We start from the raw sequence: 18953 nt of genomic DNA, 5'->3' as shown, positions 1-18953 counted from the left end.
GAAAGAGCCAGCCAGTCTTCTGCAGTGCACAGTGAGACGATGCAAAGCAAGAAGCATAAACACAAGCAAGAAAGGTTCAGACTGTGTATTAGAAACAGCTTTTCCATGAGGACTGCCAAACAGCACTGGAGCAGGTTGTCCAGAAAGGCCATGAAGTCTTGGAGATTATCATGAAACAACTGGGCTTTCTGTGAGCAGCCTGGTCTGACCTCGTAAGCTGCCCTTGCTCTGGGGAGGAGGTTGGACTGGAGTGGTCCCTATCAACCTGACTTCTCTGAACGTCACAGTCACATGACTTTATGAGCACTAGTCCATGTAAAGCTGTGTGACCAACCTGCTGCACCTGCTAATCTTGAATGGAATTGTGTCAGGAGAAAAGTGCCATCAGCGCTACAGCTTGTTACCATGCAATGAATGGACGCATTACAAATGTTAGGAAGTACTTCTTATAGCTGAAACAACAATTGTATTAGTATAATAATCTGAATGAAAACCAAAGATTGAACCTTCACCATAAACAGAGCTATTGGTTAAAAGAAAAAAAAAAAAGAAGAAAAAATTAAGACACCCACCACCTCCCCCACCCCCCAGTATGTTGATCAGGTCTAATTGCCCTTTGAAGTCAGTTGTGCTTTACTTAAATCACAACTGCAAGATTCAAAGGTTCCCCATGAAGTCAGCAATTTTTAACTCGGCAGCAACAGTGCATCTTATTTCTCCTGAAGTGCAGCTGAATTAAACAATGAAATTTCTGTCCTATTGACTCTTTTAAAAAGTAAAAAATCCAACCAAACCAAATTGAAACAAAGACTAGAAGCCTTCAGCTCCCAGCAAGACAGGAGCTTGGAAAGCTCAGGCACTTTGTAAAACTTCTCCCAAGCATATTAATGTTTTTCCCTTGTTTTATTTCTCCCCAGGAGTACCTAATATTGGCAAAATTGGAGTAAGATAGAAACCAGCTACTGTGAAGACAGTAGGGATTTTCTGTCCGCTGCATTACATAACTGAAGAACAGTGAGGCAAAAGGAATTAAGACTATCTTAATCTACCAAGTAGTAGCTGGTAATTTTCTACAGCTTCCCAGTCTTACAAACCCATACGCTACCAAGAATAAGGAGATAACACACAAAGCCTGTTATGGCACACTTACTGACACTCTCCCCAGATGCTGATCACTATAAAGGCCGAGGGAACAGAGATAACTTGGAATAAATCAAAGTACAGACAGTAAAAAAAAAAATGGAAAAAGGAGAAAAGCCATTAATAGTTAGTGCCTCCCAGGGTGCTATCCAAAAGTATCCATTTAACTAAAATGCTGATCAGGTGGTATTCCTAGGTTATCTGGTGCACTTAGACTGGGACTACCTCACCTTAAATCTTGTTTTCAACATTTCTACATTGTCTGCAGTGGGCTTAGGCTGTCTGTTCCTATTCCTTTCTTCATGGACCTGCTGTTCATAAACTTTGGACCTACTAATACTGCCTGTCTTCAGAGCATTCTGTGTCAGTACCTGCTTTCTAAAGAAGTGCTTTCTTCCACCCTTTTAAATGTCATCTTCTACCAATTTCATCGATCATCCCAAATTCCATGCAAGTTCTGACTGTCCTTTATCAGTACTACTTTTCTCCTTGTTAAACTGAAGCTCCCCATGCTCTCAGTCTCTCTGATAATGAAATTATTCTACACTGTTAAATATTGTAGTTGCACTACTCTGTACCTATATGCTTTTTGGAAGGAGAGATCATGTATCCACATGGTACCTCAAAAGAGGTAAGCACAGAGTTGCCTCCTGGAACTGAACAGTCTGGCATATTGGCTACATTTGCTCTCACCAAAACACTCTCAAACCCCAAACACAACAGAGCAAAGGCATTAACAGGCAGTACAAAACCTCTTTCAGCAACTGTGGTGTTCTGTAGCCAACATCCAGTTTAATTGTCAGGAAAAGCTAGTAACTAATTCCACTTTGTTTATTTCTCTTGCTGACATATTAAGTCATTTATCCTACTGCAAATAATATTCTTCTGTAAATAAAGAAAACCTATAGGACAATTTCTGTACCATTTCCATCCTTGGAACTGAAACTACAAAAAATTTTTAGCCTCTTAAATTTTTGGTTGCTGTACCACCCTCTGGAGTACAAAACAGTATAGATTTCAGCTTCCAATGCCTTATGCCTGCAAATTAATCTGTAACAAAGTTATCCTCAAATCACTGGGCTGTACAGCTACCAACAAAACCTGCACTTTGCACTTCCCAAACACAAAGCAGAACATTCTCCCGTGTTTGAAATGCTGGCCTGACAAAGCTCGCTTGCGATGCATTTTATTGTGTTAACATTTCATTTGCCCAAAGACCAAATACAGTACAAAATATATTTCTTGTGTAAGTAAGAATTTTTTCCTGAGTCATCCATCACCTTTTCAGGTTGGCTGGTTCTGCAGTACATTTAGCATTTGGAATGTTTGCCATACTTCATCAGCCCCTGATGTCAAACAGATGAGGCCAGAAATGCAATGTACACTCTTGTCCAGCTGGGCAAATAGCAACAACTGGGTATCAAAAGGGAAAGGCATTCAGGCCACAAACCACATTAACAGGAAGAAATTCTAAGAGGTAGTACTGAAGAAGGAGGAAAATAAAGAGTTGAGAGAAAATAGGACTAAAAAAAAAAAAAGGACTAAAAAAAAAAAAAAGTCTGAAAAAGATAATATAAAAGAGAGATTTTCAGGGGAATAGAAGATTGGCACAAAGAGTAATGTTCATTGAGCAAAAAAATTCATTAAAGATGAAAAGTCGGATGAAAATATGAAATCAAGCTATCTCAGGGAAAAAATGGATTGGGAATTTAGTTTCCCCTCTTTTAAAATATTTTACATGTATATTATCAAAAAGAATTACAAAAGTAAACTTTCATGCTTTTACATAATGAGCTTATAACCAGAGCTGTGGTACTATATCCTCTTAGTAAGATTATGACATGACTGTGGGATTAGCAAACAGGAAAATCTGGACTGTGAGAAATAAGTACTTTTCAGACATAAATCTTTAAATAATAATGCAAGCTGAGAAAGACTGGTGAAGTAAATTGAATTTGTTTGTCTTTTTTTCCCATAAGCACTCTCTCCTGTGGATCCAGTAAAAATCTCCATTGAAACACCATGTATTTGTTTCAGCCTTTGTTAGGTTTTCAGTCTCTCAGATTTTTTCCGGCTTCTCCGCACAAAAAAGGCTTTTCTGGCTGTCTGCTGACTGCCTCATTTGTGGCAGCTTTAAGATTTAGCTGTACCCAGCTAGCAAACAAAAGGAAGGCTTTTTACTGCTCCTTTACAAACACAAACACACCTCCCTCCTTAATCTTTACGATGGTTTTGCAGTGGCCCGAGGCATTCTAACAATAATCAAATGAGAGCAGCAGGTAAGAAAATCAGTTCAGTTCTTTTTAAGTGCTCACACACAATTTCCAGTTTGAAACACAAATCTGTCACTTCAGTTTTAGTCTACAAAGCAAGAGAAGGCAGGTTAGCTAAATGAATGTGCAAAGAGAAGATGTAAGAAGATAAACCTGTGAGAATTTTCTGTCATGGAAGACCAACAGCTATTAAATTTGCAAAAGGGGGAAGCTGGTGCCCTTCAGATAGATCCATTTGCTCTTCTGAAGATCTTTGTTGGAGGTTTACGAAGAACACACTCCAAACAGCAGTCACTTAAAAGAATGATGCACAAGGCTTAAAACAATGCAGGAGAATAGCATAGAATAGCATAGAATAGCATAGAATAGCATAGAATAGAATAGAATAGAATAGAATAGAATAGAACCGAACCGAACTGAACCGAACCGAACCGAACCAGAACCCAGGTTGGAAAAGACCTTTGAGATCATCATGTCCAACATATCCTCCAATACCATCTAATCAACTAAACCATGGCACCAAGCACCCCATCAAGTCTCCTAAACACCTCCAGTGATGGTGACTCCACCACCTCCCTGGGCAGCACATTCCAATGGCCAATCACTCTGATGATGACAGTGATAAAAAACTGTAAGGCTCTGATTACCAAGGTGAATTCTGTTACAGGCAGAACAGAAGGTAGCAAGAACCATGTGTGGATGTCAGAAACAAAGGCTGTAGGGAAGCAGACATGAAGAACAACAGCTGGTATAAGCCTTCTTAACCATTCAGACAGATGCAGCTGGTACTTTGGGTGGTGTGAAGGGAATCCATCCTAACAGAGCGCAGATTAAGAGGAAGAAAAGAGAAGCTCTCTATCCTGTGATGGCTTTGATCATAGTACTTTGGATTGCACTAGCTGGCTGCATGATGTTGTTGCTACCATACAGAGAAGTCCAGTATTTAGTAAGTTTTTTTTCTCTCCTATTTTTCAGTGACTAAAATGCTGGAGATGCATTAAAGGGGTATCAAAAGAGAATTCTGATATTCAGAATGTTCCATTGCTGCAACGATTCAAAATGTTACAGTTGCAATATATTAACCCATATCTACAGGGACAGTATTAGCATAAACGTTACAACCAAAACCCACTGGTTTGAGATAAACTGAAACTCAGTGGTGACAAAATGCCAAGATTACCCAGATTCTATTGACAAAGAGAGGAAAGGCCATCTTCTTCCCTATAACTCGACATTTTTGTTCCACTTTTCCTAACCGTTGGCAAAAGAAAAATCAAAGAGCTGAATCTGAGAGACTTTTCTTTTGACCTACAGATTTCTAATGTATGAAGAGATACCCAAGAGTCTTTCAGCGTACAGTGAAAGACAGTTTTTCATTGGTAGTTTCCCTTGAATGTCACAATTTCTGCTGTTGAATGCACTTCTCAAAGAATAAGAGTTCCAAAACCTCCCCAGATTATCTGATTACTTGGAATAGTGGCTACAGACCACAAAGTAATGCCAGCTGTATCTCAGCCCATCTGCAGAGCAGATCTTGCCAGTATTTATCCTCACTGAGAAGAGATTTAAGCATTCCCTGAAGTCCCCAGATAGTTTGTCTGCAGTCTCTTTATGATGACTGTGAGACCATATTTCATAGTAAGAATCTGTTAGTTCAAAGATCAAAATCACCAATAATTGAAGATAGTTTCTTGCTCATAACAACATTGCCTTGTTTAGAACTTTTGGTCACACACTACTGACTTCAGTTGTTTTCTACTTCTTTTGTTGGTCACCATGACTGACAAGGAATAGAAAATGGGACATGAGGAGCTTTTCCCTTTATCAGGTGAAATACAGCTAATTTCTTTGGGTTTGAGCTTAGCAGATTCTAAGTAAGCCACGGGAACGAAAGTGCAGTGCTGCATGTCACATATATTAGGGCACTATTCAATAATTTCTGAGGCATTACACATACCTGAAGCATCTGTGACAATTTTCATTAGTTTCTACGAGCTTCTAGAATAATAAAGGAATAAAACCCAGTGCCAACAGCGCTCATTTACTTTGTGAGGATAAAGCAGTAATGCAGTTTACAATACCTTGATATTTAATAACTTTTTGTATGTGTTGGATGATGAGATACCAAAGTGTTCTTTCCTAATTCTTTTCCTTCTAGGAGTTACTCACGTGTAAACTTTGAGAACAAAATCCTTCTCTTCTTTTATTTCTGAGATTGACTGAAGTACATCCATGATGCTCAACACTGCACAGCCGTAGGGGCGGCGATAGTGTAAGTGAGGGGGTCCTTTTTTTGAGTCATTTAGCAACATGCGACCTAAAATCAACAGAGATTTCAAACATTAGAGAGTCACATGCAGCCACTCTGGTTTTCTGTTCTATTGCCCCTCTGAGGATGCACAGATACAGTATTTTTCAACTACAGTTTGTAGTCTTTCCTGTACTTCTGTACTGGCTCTGGCCAAGATGGAGTTCATTTTCCCCACAGCAGCTCTCACAGTGCTGCTCTTTGTACTGGTACGTGGAATAGTGCTGGTAACACACCTGTGTATTGGCTGCTGCTGAGCAGTGCTCCTACAGCATCAAGGCTGTCCCTTCAGCATTTCCCCCACCTTACCCAGTAGGCTGGGAATGAGTCAGCAAGACCTTAGGAGGAGATATAGCTAGGACAGCTGACCCAAACTGACCAAAGTGAGCTTGCAGACCACATGGCCACTACTCAGCAATGAAATGTGGGATGGGATGGGATGGGATGGGATGGGATGGGATGGGATGGGATGGGATGGGATGGGATGGGATGGGATGGGATGGGATGGGATGGGATGGGATGGGATGGGATGGGATGGGATGGGATGGGATAAACCAGACCAGGTTGAAAAAGACCGTTGAGATCATCGAGTGCAACCTATCACCCAACACCATCTAATCAACTAAACCATGGCACCAAGCACCCCATCCAGTCTCTTCCTAAACACCTCCAGTGATGGTGACGCCACCACCTCCCTGGGTAGCCCATTCCAGGTAAGAGAAAGGAGGAGAGTGGGACATCTGTTATTAGGGCACTTGTCCTCCAGAGCACCTGCTATGTGCCCTACTTCCTGGAAAGGGGCTGGACATCACCTGAATATGAGAAGAGAATAAATCTTTTGTTTTCCTTTGCTTCCACGTGTGGCTTTTGCTTTATTAAGCTCCCTTTATCTTGACTGTTAAGGGTTTTTCCTATCTTATTTATCTTATTTTCTAGCCCACCTTGTCCTGCTAAAGAGGATTAATAGTGTAATTTGGTGGGTACCTGGCATCCAATGTCAACCCACCACCACTTGTCACTCTTTCTTCTTATACTGTTTCAACTCCAGAGCTCCATTTCAACCTGCCTGACCCACTGAGATACTTGGATTAAAGCACATCACCTCACTGAGTTAAGAGAACGCTCAAGGGCAAAGTGAACATTGTCATGTCTGGCCATCTTTGATTTGCAGCTCCATGACACATCTGTGTGTCCAGCTGAGCTGACTACAAATTACCTGTTGAATGAGCCAACAATACAGCTGGTACTCACCTCTCTGCATCCACACAGAGATTCACCTTTCATTATAGCTCAGTATTTACATGAACTTTCACTGCACACAATTGCTTTAAGGGACTGTATACACTGTCATCACGTTTGTCTTGGAGCACGCAAAGGAGATTTCTGAGGCACAAAGCTGCTTGATGATTAACTTCCTGTTGTCAGTGATTCTGACCAGAAAAATCCCTAAGATAACCTAAGCCAATTTGTAACATTATACATGATAACTTGTCCAGCACTTCCTGCATCAAGGTTAAAAGTCTGAGCCTAAACTAAAGCTTCATTTATTATCTCCAGCAACACAGAGTAATTATACCTTTTGGACACTATGGCATGATGAGTCAGATAACGAAAACCCAATCTTTCTAACACATTTGTGACACAGAAGGCATCCTGTCATTCACAGGACAGCACAACAAAGCTATGGCTTCACTGAGCTGTCTAAACCTGCTGTACTTCAGAAAAGGTATCTGTGGCTGGTGATGGATGTGAGGAGCAAATGGGATGGACACAGGGTTGAATACCCTGCAAACACTATGTAGTCATTTTAAAGTTAACTGAAAACCTGAAAAACATGAAAGGTGCAGTACTCAATTGTTTAGAATAACACAACTGAAGAGAGTGTTTGTTGTTCCTCCTATATGTTATTAACATTTTAGGGCTAAATATTTGAAATACATTATATTTAACATAGGTAAAATATTTACTTGCTAATTTCTTAGTGACAATACACACATTCATTAATTAGAACCATTCAACTCCCTCTCACTAGTAATATCCACTTTGACCAGAGCTTTTTTTCTGTTCAATACTTTCCATCTCAAAGAGATTCCAGAAATTTAGTTCCCATACCAGATGCCATACAGCCACTACACTTAAACACACTGCTGGGCTGAAAAATTCATCCAGCTGTCTGTGAACTACTTGAGCATTGCACTATACCATGTAAGACATTCTAAATTCAGTTTTCAGCATAAACACTTTCCAGTCTTGCTAATGCAAATCTCAGAGAGAATAAAAGAAGCTTGGCTTGGCCTACAAGCAGTCAGAGAAACTCACTCTATAAAGGGTGAGTAGTTGAGTGAATTAGCCAGGAAGGGCCTTCTTCCTTGGGTAGGGTTCAGGTGTAGGCATTACACACCCAGATCTCTCTTTTGCACAGCTCTGTACTATCAGCCAGCAGAATTGTGGAAAGAGGCAAGTGTAGTCTGCTAAGTGTTGGGCTGCAAGCCTGACAGGCTTCCAGCAGGCAGGTACTGCTGCTGATGCTCCTTTCTGGCATCAGAAGGTAGAAAGAACACCTGACAGTTGTGACAGCTTCCCTGCTGTTACCTCTTGTAGCATATCACTAAACTCCAGTGTGGGTTCTTGGAAGCACTGCAGACTCCTACAGCACACACCAGATCTTTATATGTATTTGTCTAACAGCCTCTGATTGATGTGAATGGCCAGGTATGCTGATGTCCTGCCCTGTAAACTAGCTCTGTATCATCAGTGAAAAGACCTCATTTAAGATTTTGGAATGTTGAACAAAAAGCCTTTTTAGTTGCTCCCTCCTTCCCCAAAAGTGGTGTTTAAGTATTTGTTTCAGACTTAGAAAAAAATCCCTCTGTTAAACAGTCATCAGTAACACACATTTGTAACACTGCTACATATGGTCTGAATATTAATCTCATGGTCTATCACTGAGTTTTCTAACAGGTTAGATAATTGTCAGTTAGTTAAAGCATGCATTTAAAAAAAAACCTGCTAATTAACTGTTAATTAACTATATTTCAAAGATTTCATCATACTGTACCTATTCGAATTACATGGGCAACTATGTACAAATCTCTCTTCATGTCCTTGCTGCTGAGATCCTGGAAGGTAAGAAAAAACACAGACATTAAAAGAGAACACACTGCAGCTCCAAAATAAGTGCCTGCAAAACTCACATAAGGGCTGCACAATATTACTCTCATTTCCTTTAGCCCCTCTACCTTTAAATAAGAGCAAGCATTGTTATTTATAAAGCACAGACAAGTATAGAAGGATTGTATGTGCCTAGAATATTCTTCAAAGGCAAAGAAATGGAAGACACTAACTCCATCGACTAGCAGTGATGTATCAAAGTACTGGCAAACACTTAAAAATGTCCATTTAATCCTTAGTTTGAACACATTACTAGCCTCTGTTAAATGAACATAAGAAATGTAAACTCTTGAGTGACTTCAGCTGCAACCCTTCCTGGCTTCCTTCACCCAGTTCCCTGACTGTAGCTCCCAAACCTCTCCCTAACTGAGTTCCTTCGCTTTTGCTTTATGTTTTTGGGCTTTGACTTCTCATTGTGCAGTCTTAGTCTAAAAAAAACACACCAGAATTTAGATAGAACTCCAAGTGTGTTTTGACTGAATCTCCATTTTATGAGTGGGGATATGTGCAGTTTCTCACAAGCAAAGGTCTGAAGAGGAAGAAAGGTAGAAGACTCAAAGAATTACAAGGGTCAATTTGTCTAAGTGCTTCTTGCTTTTAAGTCACGCAGCAAATTTCTTTCCCGTGTGACTTGAGAAACAAAATTCATCAACTGAGGACACGATGGCAATGCACACAGACACTGAACTTGAGATTATAGTGACATACAGCACAGTAAAATCTGGGCATAGTGAATGAGAACTAGGCATAAAGAGAATTTATTCCAAGGAGAAGTTTCAGATCCTTTCAAACAGCATTATGTTGCTAAATTAGAGCAGGCAAGTAACAAATTCACAACTGCATCTTCTCACTCTGTTTAAAAGGAGCACTGTATTTGCCTGGGCAGCATATGCAGGGAGCTGCAAATATGCTGGTTGGTATGCTTACCATAGAGCAGATCATGTCTCTCTGAAGCCAAAGAATTAAGCCACATAAATCGTCCTTAGCATCTTCTCTTGCGGTCTTATTTTGCTGCTGCACGAATAAGGGAACATACTTTCTAGGCTTTCTTCATCACCTAACATACCAGTGCAGCATATGGTAGGCTTTATCCGGCATGTCTTGGAGAAACTAAACCACTACCACAAGAAGGGGTTTTACATAGCTTTAATCTCAGTACTGTCTGACAATACATTTCAAAAGGTGGTGGTGGGGGAAATCTAAGAGTGCTCTAGACAGTAGTAGAGTTTAGAAAATATCTGTGATTTGGCAGGGGCAATTTTATTATACTATCAGATTACCACTTCTCATTAGCAGCAATTTAGGGAATTATTTTTTCAAAGGGCAGCTGTCAAAACATCAGAAAATGGTAGGGCATGCACATATTGATGGGTTCACACTTCAGTTGCTTTTCATTTTCACAAAAAAAATATACTGTGTCACAGGCAAAAAACACGGGCCCAGATGGCCTCATATTTCATTTTGTACAGAAGAGGTTTTTCATCAGGCAAGAAAGTCTTACTATGACATAGCACCCTCCCCCCCATAAAAACCCCCCACAACCAGCAAAACCACACAAACAAACAATCAAAAACTGCAACCCCTGTGAGGAATTCATAGAATCAGTAAGGTTGGAAAAGACCTCAAAGATCATCATGTCCAACCTGTCACTCAAGACCTCGTAACTACTAAACCATGGCACCAAGTGCCACGTCCAATCCCCCCTTGAACACCTCCAGGGACGGTGACTTCACCACCTCCCTGGAAGTCTTCAGGTAACTTCTTTGGAGGGAATCCATACACATGACTTAAGACCCAGAAGAGGACACACTATGTTTATTATTTGCTTGACTGCAATTATAAATAAATTCATTTCCAGAAAGGCCTTCTTTGCACTGCATCCACAGGGGGTTAATTTCCCACATCCTTCTGGTCTTCTTAAATGATATTGGTTAACTAAATAATGTTGTAGGAATTCCAATTGCATGGGTCTTCAGAAAATCACCCCTAATTTTTTATTCCCTCCATAGTAAGTGTGGAAAAGAGTCACTCTATAATAATGCTTAGTTCCTTACAATGCTGATTTCTATAAAGGATTAATTGCATGTTAAAAATAAAATCAAATCAAACACCATGACCCCCACAGTTGTTGAATCTGGCACTGATTATTTATTTAAGCAGCTTTACTAATTTCAGTTGCCAACCTTGTAGGCCACAGAGAGTAAGGCAGTGAACAAAACCAGCATGACTAAGCGTGTAATGATGTTTTGATTCACCCACAGGAACCTTTTAAAAGCATGCATAGGCTGTTTGCTTGAGTGAGCTTTAATGCTTGGAGGAAGCAGCTTCTTTCCTCTGGTATGACATGACAGTAGATCTAAACCCAAAACCTAAGTAATGTTGGTATCTTGCACAAGGAGACAGCTGAACCCCCAGGAGCAAGAGAGACAGCAGGAAAAGACAGGATTACCTTGAGTTATCTAAAATATGGGGCTTCTTGCCTCTAGGACAGATTAGAGTTTTAGAAAGATGGTGCAGGACTGGGGGGAGGACAATAAAATCAATAAAGTCAAGACAAACATGAGAATTACAGAACTATCTCATTTTGGAAGCATGGCGTAATTAAGAAATTATGATAACATAGAACCATTGCAGCTTAAATGGTGATGCAAAAAGCTATTATTTGCTGCTCCTTTTCTACATACTTTGGAAAGTTCACTGAATACACTGATGAAAAATACTGTTTCAGAAGATTTTTGTACAGATAGAACTGGAACTGTGACAATTGGGAAAATTGTCTAGAGTATACACTCTACTAGAAAGAGTAACAGAACATGTGAGCATCTTGGACAGCTGATGCTGTAGCAGCTTTGGTATTAGTTAAGTACCAAGGTACCTTGAGAGTGGTCTCTGGTCAGAAGGACAGGTGCTATAAAGACACATCAGCAACATCTGGGGCTGGCCTCTTCTGCACTAAGCTGGCCCCACTCCTAACATGAAGCAGGTCTCCTCCAGAACAATGTTATGCCCTTGGCCCCATTATTCTTTTTGTATTCTTGAAAGCATGTAAAGACTGGGTTGCAGGCCACCAGAGCAAACTCTTTCACACTGTTCACCATACAGAGTGAAACAGGGCAGGTGTTACATGACCCAAAGTACAGAATACAGAATTAACCAGGTTGGAAAAGATAGCCCAACCTATCACCTGACACCATCAATCAACTAAACCATGGCACTAAGCGCCTCATCCAGTCTCTTTTTAAGCACTTCCAGTGATGGTGACTTCACCAACAGCCTGGGCAGCACATCCCAATGGGCAATCACTCTTTCTGTGAAGACCTTCTTCCCAACATCCAGCCTAAACCTCCCCAGCACAGATTGAGATTGTCCTCTTGTTCTGGTGCTGCCTGCCTGGGAGAAGAAACCAACCCCCACCTGGCTACAACCTCCCTTCAGGGAGTTGTAGAGAGCAAGAAGGTCTCCTCTGAGCCTCCTCCTCTCCAGGTAAGCAACCCCAGCTCCCTCAGCCTCTCCTCACAGGGCTGTGCTCCAAAGCCCTCCCCAGTTTGTTGCCCTTCTCTGGACACGTTCCAGAAACTCAACATCTTTCCTAAACTGAGGGGTCCAGAACTGGATGCAGTACTCAAGGTGTGGCCCAACCAGTGCTGAGTCCAGGGGCAGAATGACCTCCCTGCTCCTGCTGGCCACACTATTCCTGTTGCAGGCCAGGCTGCCATTGGCCTTCTTGGCCACCTGGGCATACTGCTGGCTTGTGTTCAGCCTACAGTCAACTAGTACCCCCAGGTCCCTTTCTGCCTGGCTGCTCTCCAGCCACTCTGACCCCAGTCTGTAGCACTGCATGGGGCTGTTGTGGCCAGTGTGTAGAACCTCATGCCATTGGGCTCTGCCCATCTGTCCAGCCTGTCAAGGTCCCTCTGCAGAGCTCTCCTACCCTCTAACAGATCAACACCTGCCCCCAGCTTAGTGCCATCTGCAAAGTTACTAATGATGGACTCAATCCCCTCATCTGGATCACCAATAAATTTATTGAATAGGATGGGGCCCAGCACTGATCCCTGAGGCACACCACTAGTGACTGGCCACCAGCTGGCTGTGGCACCATTCGCCACCACTCTCTGGGCACAGCCCTCTACCCAGTTCCTAACCCAGTGCAGAGTGCTGCTGTCCAAGCCACAGGCTGACAGCTTGGCCAGGAGTTTGCTGTGGGGGATGGTATCAAAGGCCTTGCTGAAGTCCAGGTAGACCACATCCACAGCCTTCCCCACATCCACCAGGCGGGTGGTGTTGGTGTAGATGGGTAGTTTGGTAGTGAAAGTCTTTTCAAGAATGATGAACTTTAAAGACCAGAAAGTGCCAAAATTACTATGAACTGAATAATCCTTAGAGTAATTCTCAATCCTACTCCATGTTTTTGCATGATTCAGACACCAGCACAGAATCTTGCTCCCTGGACACCTTCGTCTTAGAAGAGGAGGAAGCTTGGTTTGAGTTACCAACAGTGAAGTCATCAGTGCCAGCAGCAATACTAAGACACTTCTGCTGACATCTGACCAGCTGGTAGCACTTCAGCAATGGTACTAAAACCAGAACTGCTACTGATGTCAGCACCAATACCATTCCCAGTTTTGGACTGACTCGCATCTTTTATGTCCAGGTGGAGGCAGAACTAAGCACCTTTAATCTGGCTTGATATGCTCTGTTTCTCAAGAGAAGAAATTCAACTATCTTCTTAAAGAAGAAAAGAGAATGGTGCTGGGAACTGTGCCTATTTCAGTGTCCAGCCCTTCTTGACCTTGGAGGGTTTTGCTGCCAGAATTACAGCTTATACTTGAGCTGTCTTCCATCTTTTTGCTTCACTGGTGGTAAAAATACTTCTGTCAAAGAGCTTCTAGCATGTGCACTAACTAAAGGTGAGTCACGATGGAAGGTGTTTATCACACTTGGGATCTGAAATTCCTTGCAGTTATTCTGTGATGAGCTGTTAAGGTTCAGTGTCTCTAGATTTCCATACTCTGAGAAGTGACAGATAAAATCATGATCTAACACATGATTTTGAGGCAATTTTTATCAGTATTTAGGACCAGTGCAGAACACATATTAAAGCCTGAGTGTTTTGAAACTACTATTTTGGCATAATCAAAACAATAAAACAAGGTGAAAGGTGACTCAGAAGAATTAAAAGGAAGTAAATCTTATCTGACTATTTCACTCCCAACTGAGGCGTCATGTGGTAGGAGCCACAGATGGATGGATAGTATTATCCTGGTTTTGTGGCACAGATGGTTAAAGACTGCTGGTATGGTTGGTCATATCTGCTTTGTGTCACGACAGGGTAGCTATACAGACCTGCTGCATAAATTTAGGAAGTCACAGTGTTTCCTTTACTGAAACCAACCCTCTGTAGCTCAACTTGGCTGCTGCTTCTGCAGCACATCCTGTTCTTCCTGGTCCATCACACACACCATGCTGCTGACCTAGAAGGCTACTGCTGCACCATCTATCTGGGGCTGCTACATGGACCTTGAACGGGCCATGACAGAATTCAGTTTGAAGATTTTTTCTGTTTGGCTGTGTGTGCAGGTGTGGCGGTGTATTTTGCTAACTGAGATTCTGAAAAACATGCCTTGCTTTATGTTCAGGCCAATGCAGCCTGTAAATGCAATGAAAATATTCAAAATGTCAAGCTGTAAGCAGGAACAAACACACTTTAAAAGATTTGCTTCAGAATATTTACTTAGTCATTAAATAATTTATAAGGACATCCATTTTCTTATACTAACATTTAGTTATAACCATAAGAAAACTAGGAAACAGCTTCACTTCTACTGCCTATATTTCAGAGGAAGAATTGGGTTCTTTCCCCTGAGTGTGACTACAGCTACAATCATAGCACTGTAAGAGAAGAAGCAAGGAAACAGACACGTACCGTGAAAAGTGCACACATCCGATCTATCTTCTCCGGATTCCTGGGGCCTCCATTCTTATTTAACCTCACCATAAACCTCTCACTAGAAAGCAAGCAAGGTAAAAAAATTAAAACAATAGTTTCATGTACATACTTCAACATAAGCCCACAGGTAGATAGGTTTTGTTTTTAAAAATGCAAGAGGCATTGTATTTTTTTTTCCCAAGTCCCAAAGCACATGACATAGTTCTGACTAAACTAGATAAAATTACGTGGACTAGCCTAGAAGACTTAATAGCAAGTATTCTGCATGTGAAAATGCCATGCTGATGCATATTCATGATGCAGTAACGTTGAAATAATGTGAATACATGAAGCACAGAATTTGAACACATTAGAAGTACTGCAGGCAAAGGGTAAGGCACACTCGCTGAGGCATACACTGCCCTTGGTAAAACTGAGTTCATTAAAATCCACTCAAAGTTAAAAGCAGCAAGAATACCAATTAAGCAATCTCCTTCTACTTATAGAAGCAATAAACTAATTCAAATACGTTAAGATTCAATCGATAGAACTGCTTATCAGTCACGTCAAACACTCCTTTTACCAGCAAAAGCAGCACGTAGAGCCAGACTGCAAAATAAATCATCTTTACTATGGATGGTAAGCCATGGACATTGATATTATTTCTTAAGACAGATAGAGAACTTATGTACAGAAATAAATTAGGTAAGAATGATTTATTCACTAGCTGTGCAACAACACAGCAGCTATTGACCAGAATTTTCTTCATGCAGGTTCACATAAACAAAGCAAAATCCATCATTAAATTTTCTAGTTACATTTCCATTTTTATCCTTTCAGTTTTATCCAGTATGACTGCATCAACTGCAGTAACCTTTATTTGCCTAAAACACATTTTCCAGCATATTATACACTGCTGGTCTGAATAATATGCGAAGGCAGAGCACGTACTATTTCCCTTGGTAGCTTGCTCCAAAAGGCTATTCAGCCCTACTCTTAAAACACTTGGGTCAACAGCAGCTTGGAAATGACTGGTTTCGGTGCCTAGCCACTGCTTTTTGTTACTTTCTTAAAGAGCCCTTTAGAAAAGCTAATTTTTTACAGGGTAGTGCTATCAGTCACTAATTATATCAGGTAATCGAACGTCTCTCCAAACAAGTAAGCAATTTAATGCTGGTTAAGAAATTCAAGAAGCGGTGCTGGAGGCGTTTTATAGAACTTAACACATAGTGCAGTTTTCCAAGGCCATTTCAGGAACAGTTCTATAAATGTAAGTTTGTAACAGTCTAGTACTGGTACCACCTACACCAAAAATACAAATACACACATACATGTATTTCACACATATGAAAACCAGTCCCCATTAATCCCAGCTGCAATTTATCATGTATTAGCCTCTTCACCCCAGCATGGTGCTGTGGGTTCACTTGAAGCAATGTGTCCTTTATAAACATTGAAATATTTTCAGAATTGCCACTTGTCACAATGCTCCCTAATTCTGTAAGCATGACTCATACATACATCTTGCTATACACCTTTGCATGTTTATTTGCCCAAGTCTGTCTTGCTAAGCAATGCAGATCATGCTCTCTGAAGTAAGTTTCAGCAACCAATCTCCACGTCAACCACAATCTCCTCCAGCAGTAATTTTAACTAATTGCCAGCAGATGCTTCTAAGCTCAGATTGTTAACGTGCCCCAAAGACACACAGAAGAAACAGATACTTGGTAATTCTTTACCTACAGCTACTTTCTGAGGTGTCAATTAGTAAGTTAATGTTTGAGCAAACACTTTAATGATATGGCACAATCTAATCTTTTAGTAAGGTTTACGCACACACTATATTAAGTGCAGTATCACAACTTCAGTACATTACACTTACAGTAACAATTACAACAGTATTGCATCTTCACAGTAACCTCTATCTACCTAACACCAAAAAATCAAGTCAGAACTTTCAAATTAAGCCCTATTTTCAATAAAGCCACACAAATTACATTCTTAACCTTTATCAGTAACTCAGTCTTGTGCCCATCAACTTGGTGTTAACTCATGAAGGTTGTGAAAACACCCAGCAACAAGCCTTTCAAGCGGGACTGCCAAAGGAGTTGCTCCTCCCATTTTTTTTGCCTTAGTCTTTTGTTGCTCCTGCTGAAGGGCCACAGAAATAGGGTCTTCAAAACTTCACAAGCAATTACACTGTGGCAATCTGGACCTTCACACAAGCTGAAACAAGAGTTAGTTAGCAGCAGTTACAGCTGCCAGCATTCTGCTCTCCCTACTCAGTCAACTTCAGGAGAAGGGAAGACAGTTACAGTGGTGCCCACAGGTGAGCTAGGGTTAATTGGAATAAACCAGAAGATAACCAAGTTTATGCCACCAATTTCCAAACAGGAATAATTTATATCATTAAAAATACACGATAATTTAAAGAGATAGCAGCTCATAGACATGCTATTTCCAAGCCACAGAAATAAACATCAATATTTCCAATGCCTTTGAAAACACTGCTTAAGGATACTTTCATTTTAATAAACCCATTTAATTTTAATTCTTAAATCTATTTTACAGTATGACCTTTCATTTAGGAAGATTAGGAGCTAACATACTTTTAATTCCCATTACAAGTGTAATTTGTAAAAGCTGTCTCCTTCAACAAAGTTTAATTCCTTAAAAAAACACCCAGACAAAACAAAATAATCTATCAACACCTTCAGAGCTATGAAAGGTCTTCATTAAACAAACATCAGTCCTCTTAAACAAAATTAAGTAGAAACAATGATAATTAAATTATTGTAGTTTATTTGTTAAATATTAATTTGCCAACACCCACTACTAGTACGCTGAGAAATAATTACTATGCCTTGGGCATATTAACCGTGTCCCATTTTTAAGGATAAAAGCGTAACATAGATCCATACTACACAAACAAGCTATCTGAGAAACTATTTTTCCACCTCTGCTGGGAATGTAGCCTGCCCACCAAACAGCAGCAGCACAGATGAACACCAAGTTGCTATGTGCAGCCTATCACAGTATCACCAAGGTTGGAAGAGACCTCAAAGATCAAGTCCAACCTGTCACCACAGACCTCACTAGACCATGGCACCAAGTTCCATGTCCAATCTCCTCTTGAACACCTCCAGGGATGGCAACTCCACCACCTCCCTGGGCAGCACATCCCAATGACGAACGACTCTCTCAGTGAAGAACTTTCTCCTCACCTCGAGCCTAAACCTCCCCTGGCACAGCTTGAGACTGTGTCCCCTGTTCTGGTGCTGGTTTCCTATGGCCCAGTGCACCAAACCCCACATACTCTGCTTAGCCTCAACTCCTGCCTGTTTAAACCTCACATCCAGCCTGAATCTACCCACTTCCAGTTTTGCTCCATTCCCCCCAGTCCCATCACTACCTCATATCCTAAAGAGTCCCTCCCCAGCTTTCTTGCAGGCCCCCTTCAGATACTGGAAGGCCACAAGAAGGTCTCCTCAGAGCCTTCTCTTCTCCAGACTGCACAACCCCAACTCTCTCAGTCTGTCTCCACAGGAGAGGTGCTGCAGCGCTCTGCTCAGGGTCAGAACACCTGGTGGCAGCACAGCTGAAGCAACCCTGCAGGACCAGCGGTGCATCCCAATCGGCGAGCTGGCATTGAGAGGCTTCCTGCCGGCAGGAACGGGAGGGCAGGCACTGAGATCTCTCGGCACTGCGAGCGGGAAGCAAGCGAGCCGCCAGGGCGCCGGCAGCCCCGCCACTCCTAGGATCAGGAGGAAAGGAGACAACAAGCAGCCTGCCAGTTGAAGATTATGAGCAATATAAATCACATCTGCTGGGCAAAAGATATTCGACAGGTGAAGATGTTCATCCAAAATCCAAGTGCAAATCAAAGCTGGCTCACTGAGATTTGTTTGAAAATCCCTGCAAGTTATTAAACCCTATAAAATAAGTACTTGGAATATCCTCACTTTCATGGCAGTTGTCAGATGAAGGCTGGTTCTCTTCATTGAGAAGCTGACTGACATTTTGAAGGGAAACCAAATGACTAGCAGAGCACCAAGCTCTGTTGTAAGATGAAGAAGTATTTACAGAAGGGGAAAAGGGGAAATTTGCCAATGTACCACTGACTAAGAAGATT

The 18953-nt window shown here is 41.3% G+C and overlaps 1 protein-coding gene across 11 annotated transcripts in view; it reads right to left on the bottom strand.

Moving 5' to 3' along the window:
- The window catches only part of DOCK3 (dedicator of cytokinesis 3), a 223582-nt gene that overhangs the window by 93575 nt on the left and 111054 nt on the right, over positions 1 to 18953 (bottom strand). For all 11 annotated transcript variants that reach the window (XM_054167554.1, XM_054167600.1, XM_054167564.1 and 8 more), the window contains exons 10-12: positions 14819 to 14900; positions 8780 to 8840; positions 5583 to 5730 (exon numbers count right to left, since the gene is read on the bottom strand). In XM_054167554.1, the coding sequence (XP_054023529.1) occupies positions 5583 to 5730; positions 8780 to 8840; positions 14819 to 14900 (291 nt within the window). The remainder of the gene's footprint in view (positions 1 to 5582; positions 5731 to 8779; positions 8841 to 14818; positions 14901 to 18953) is intronic.

The sequence above is a fragment of the Dryobates pubescens genome, chromosome 1 (genome assembly GCF_014839835.1).
Source record: "Dryobates pubescens isolate bDryPub1 chromosome 1, bDryPub1.pri, whole genome shotgun sequence".
Classification (NCBI taxonomy): Eukaryota; Metazoa; Chordata; class Aves; order Piciformes; family Picidae; genus Dryobates; species Dryobates pubescens.
This window is presented reverse-complemented; position numbering and strand designations above follow the sequence as displayed.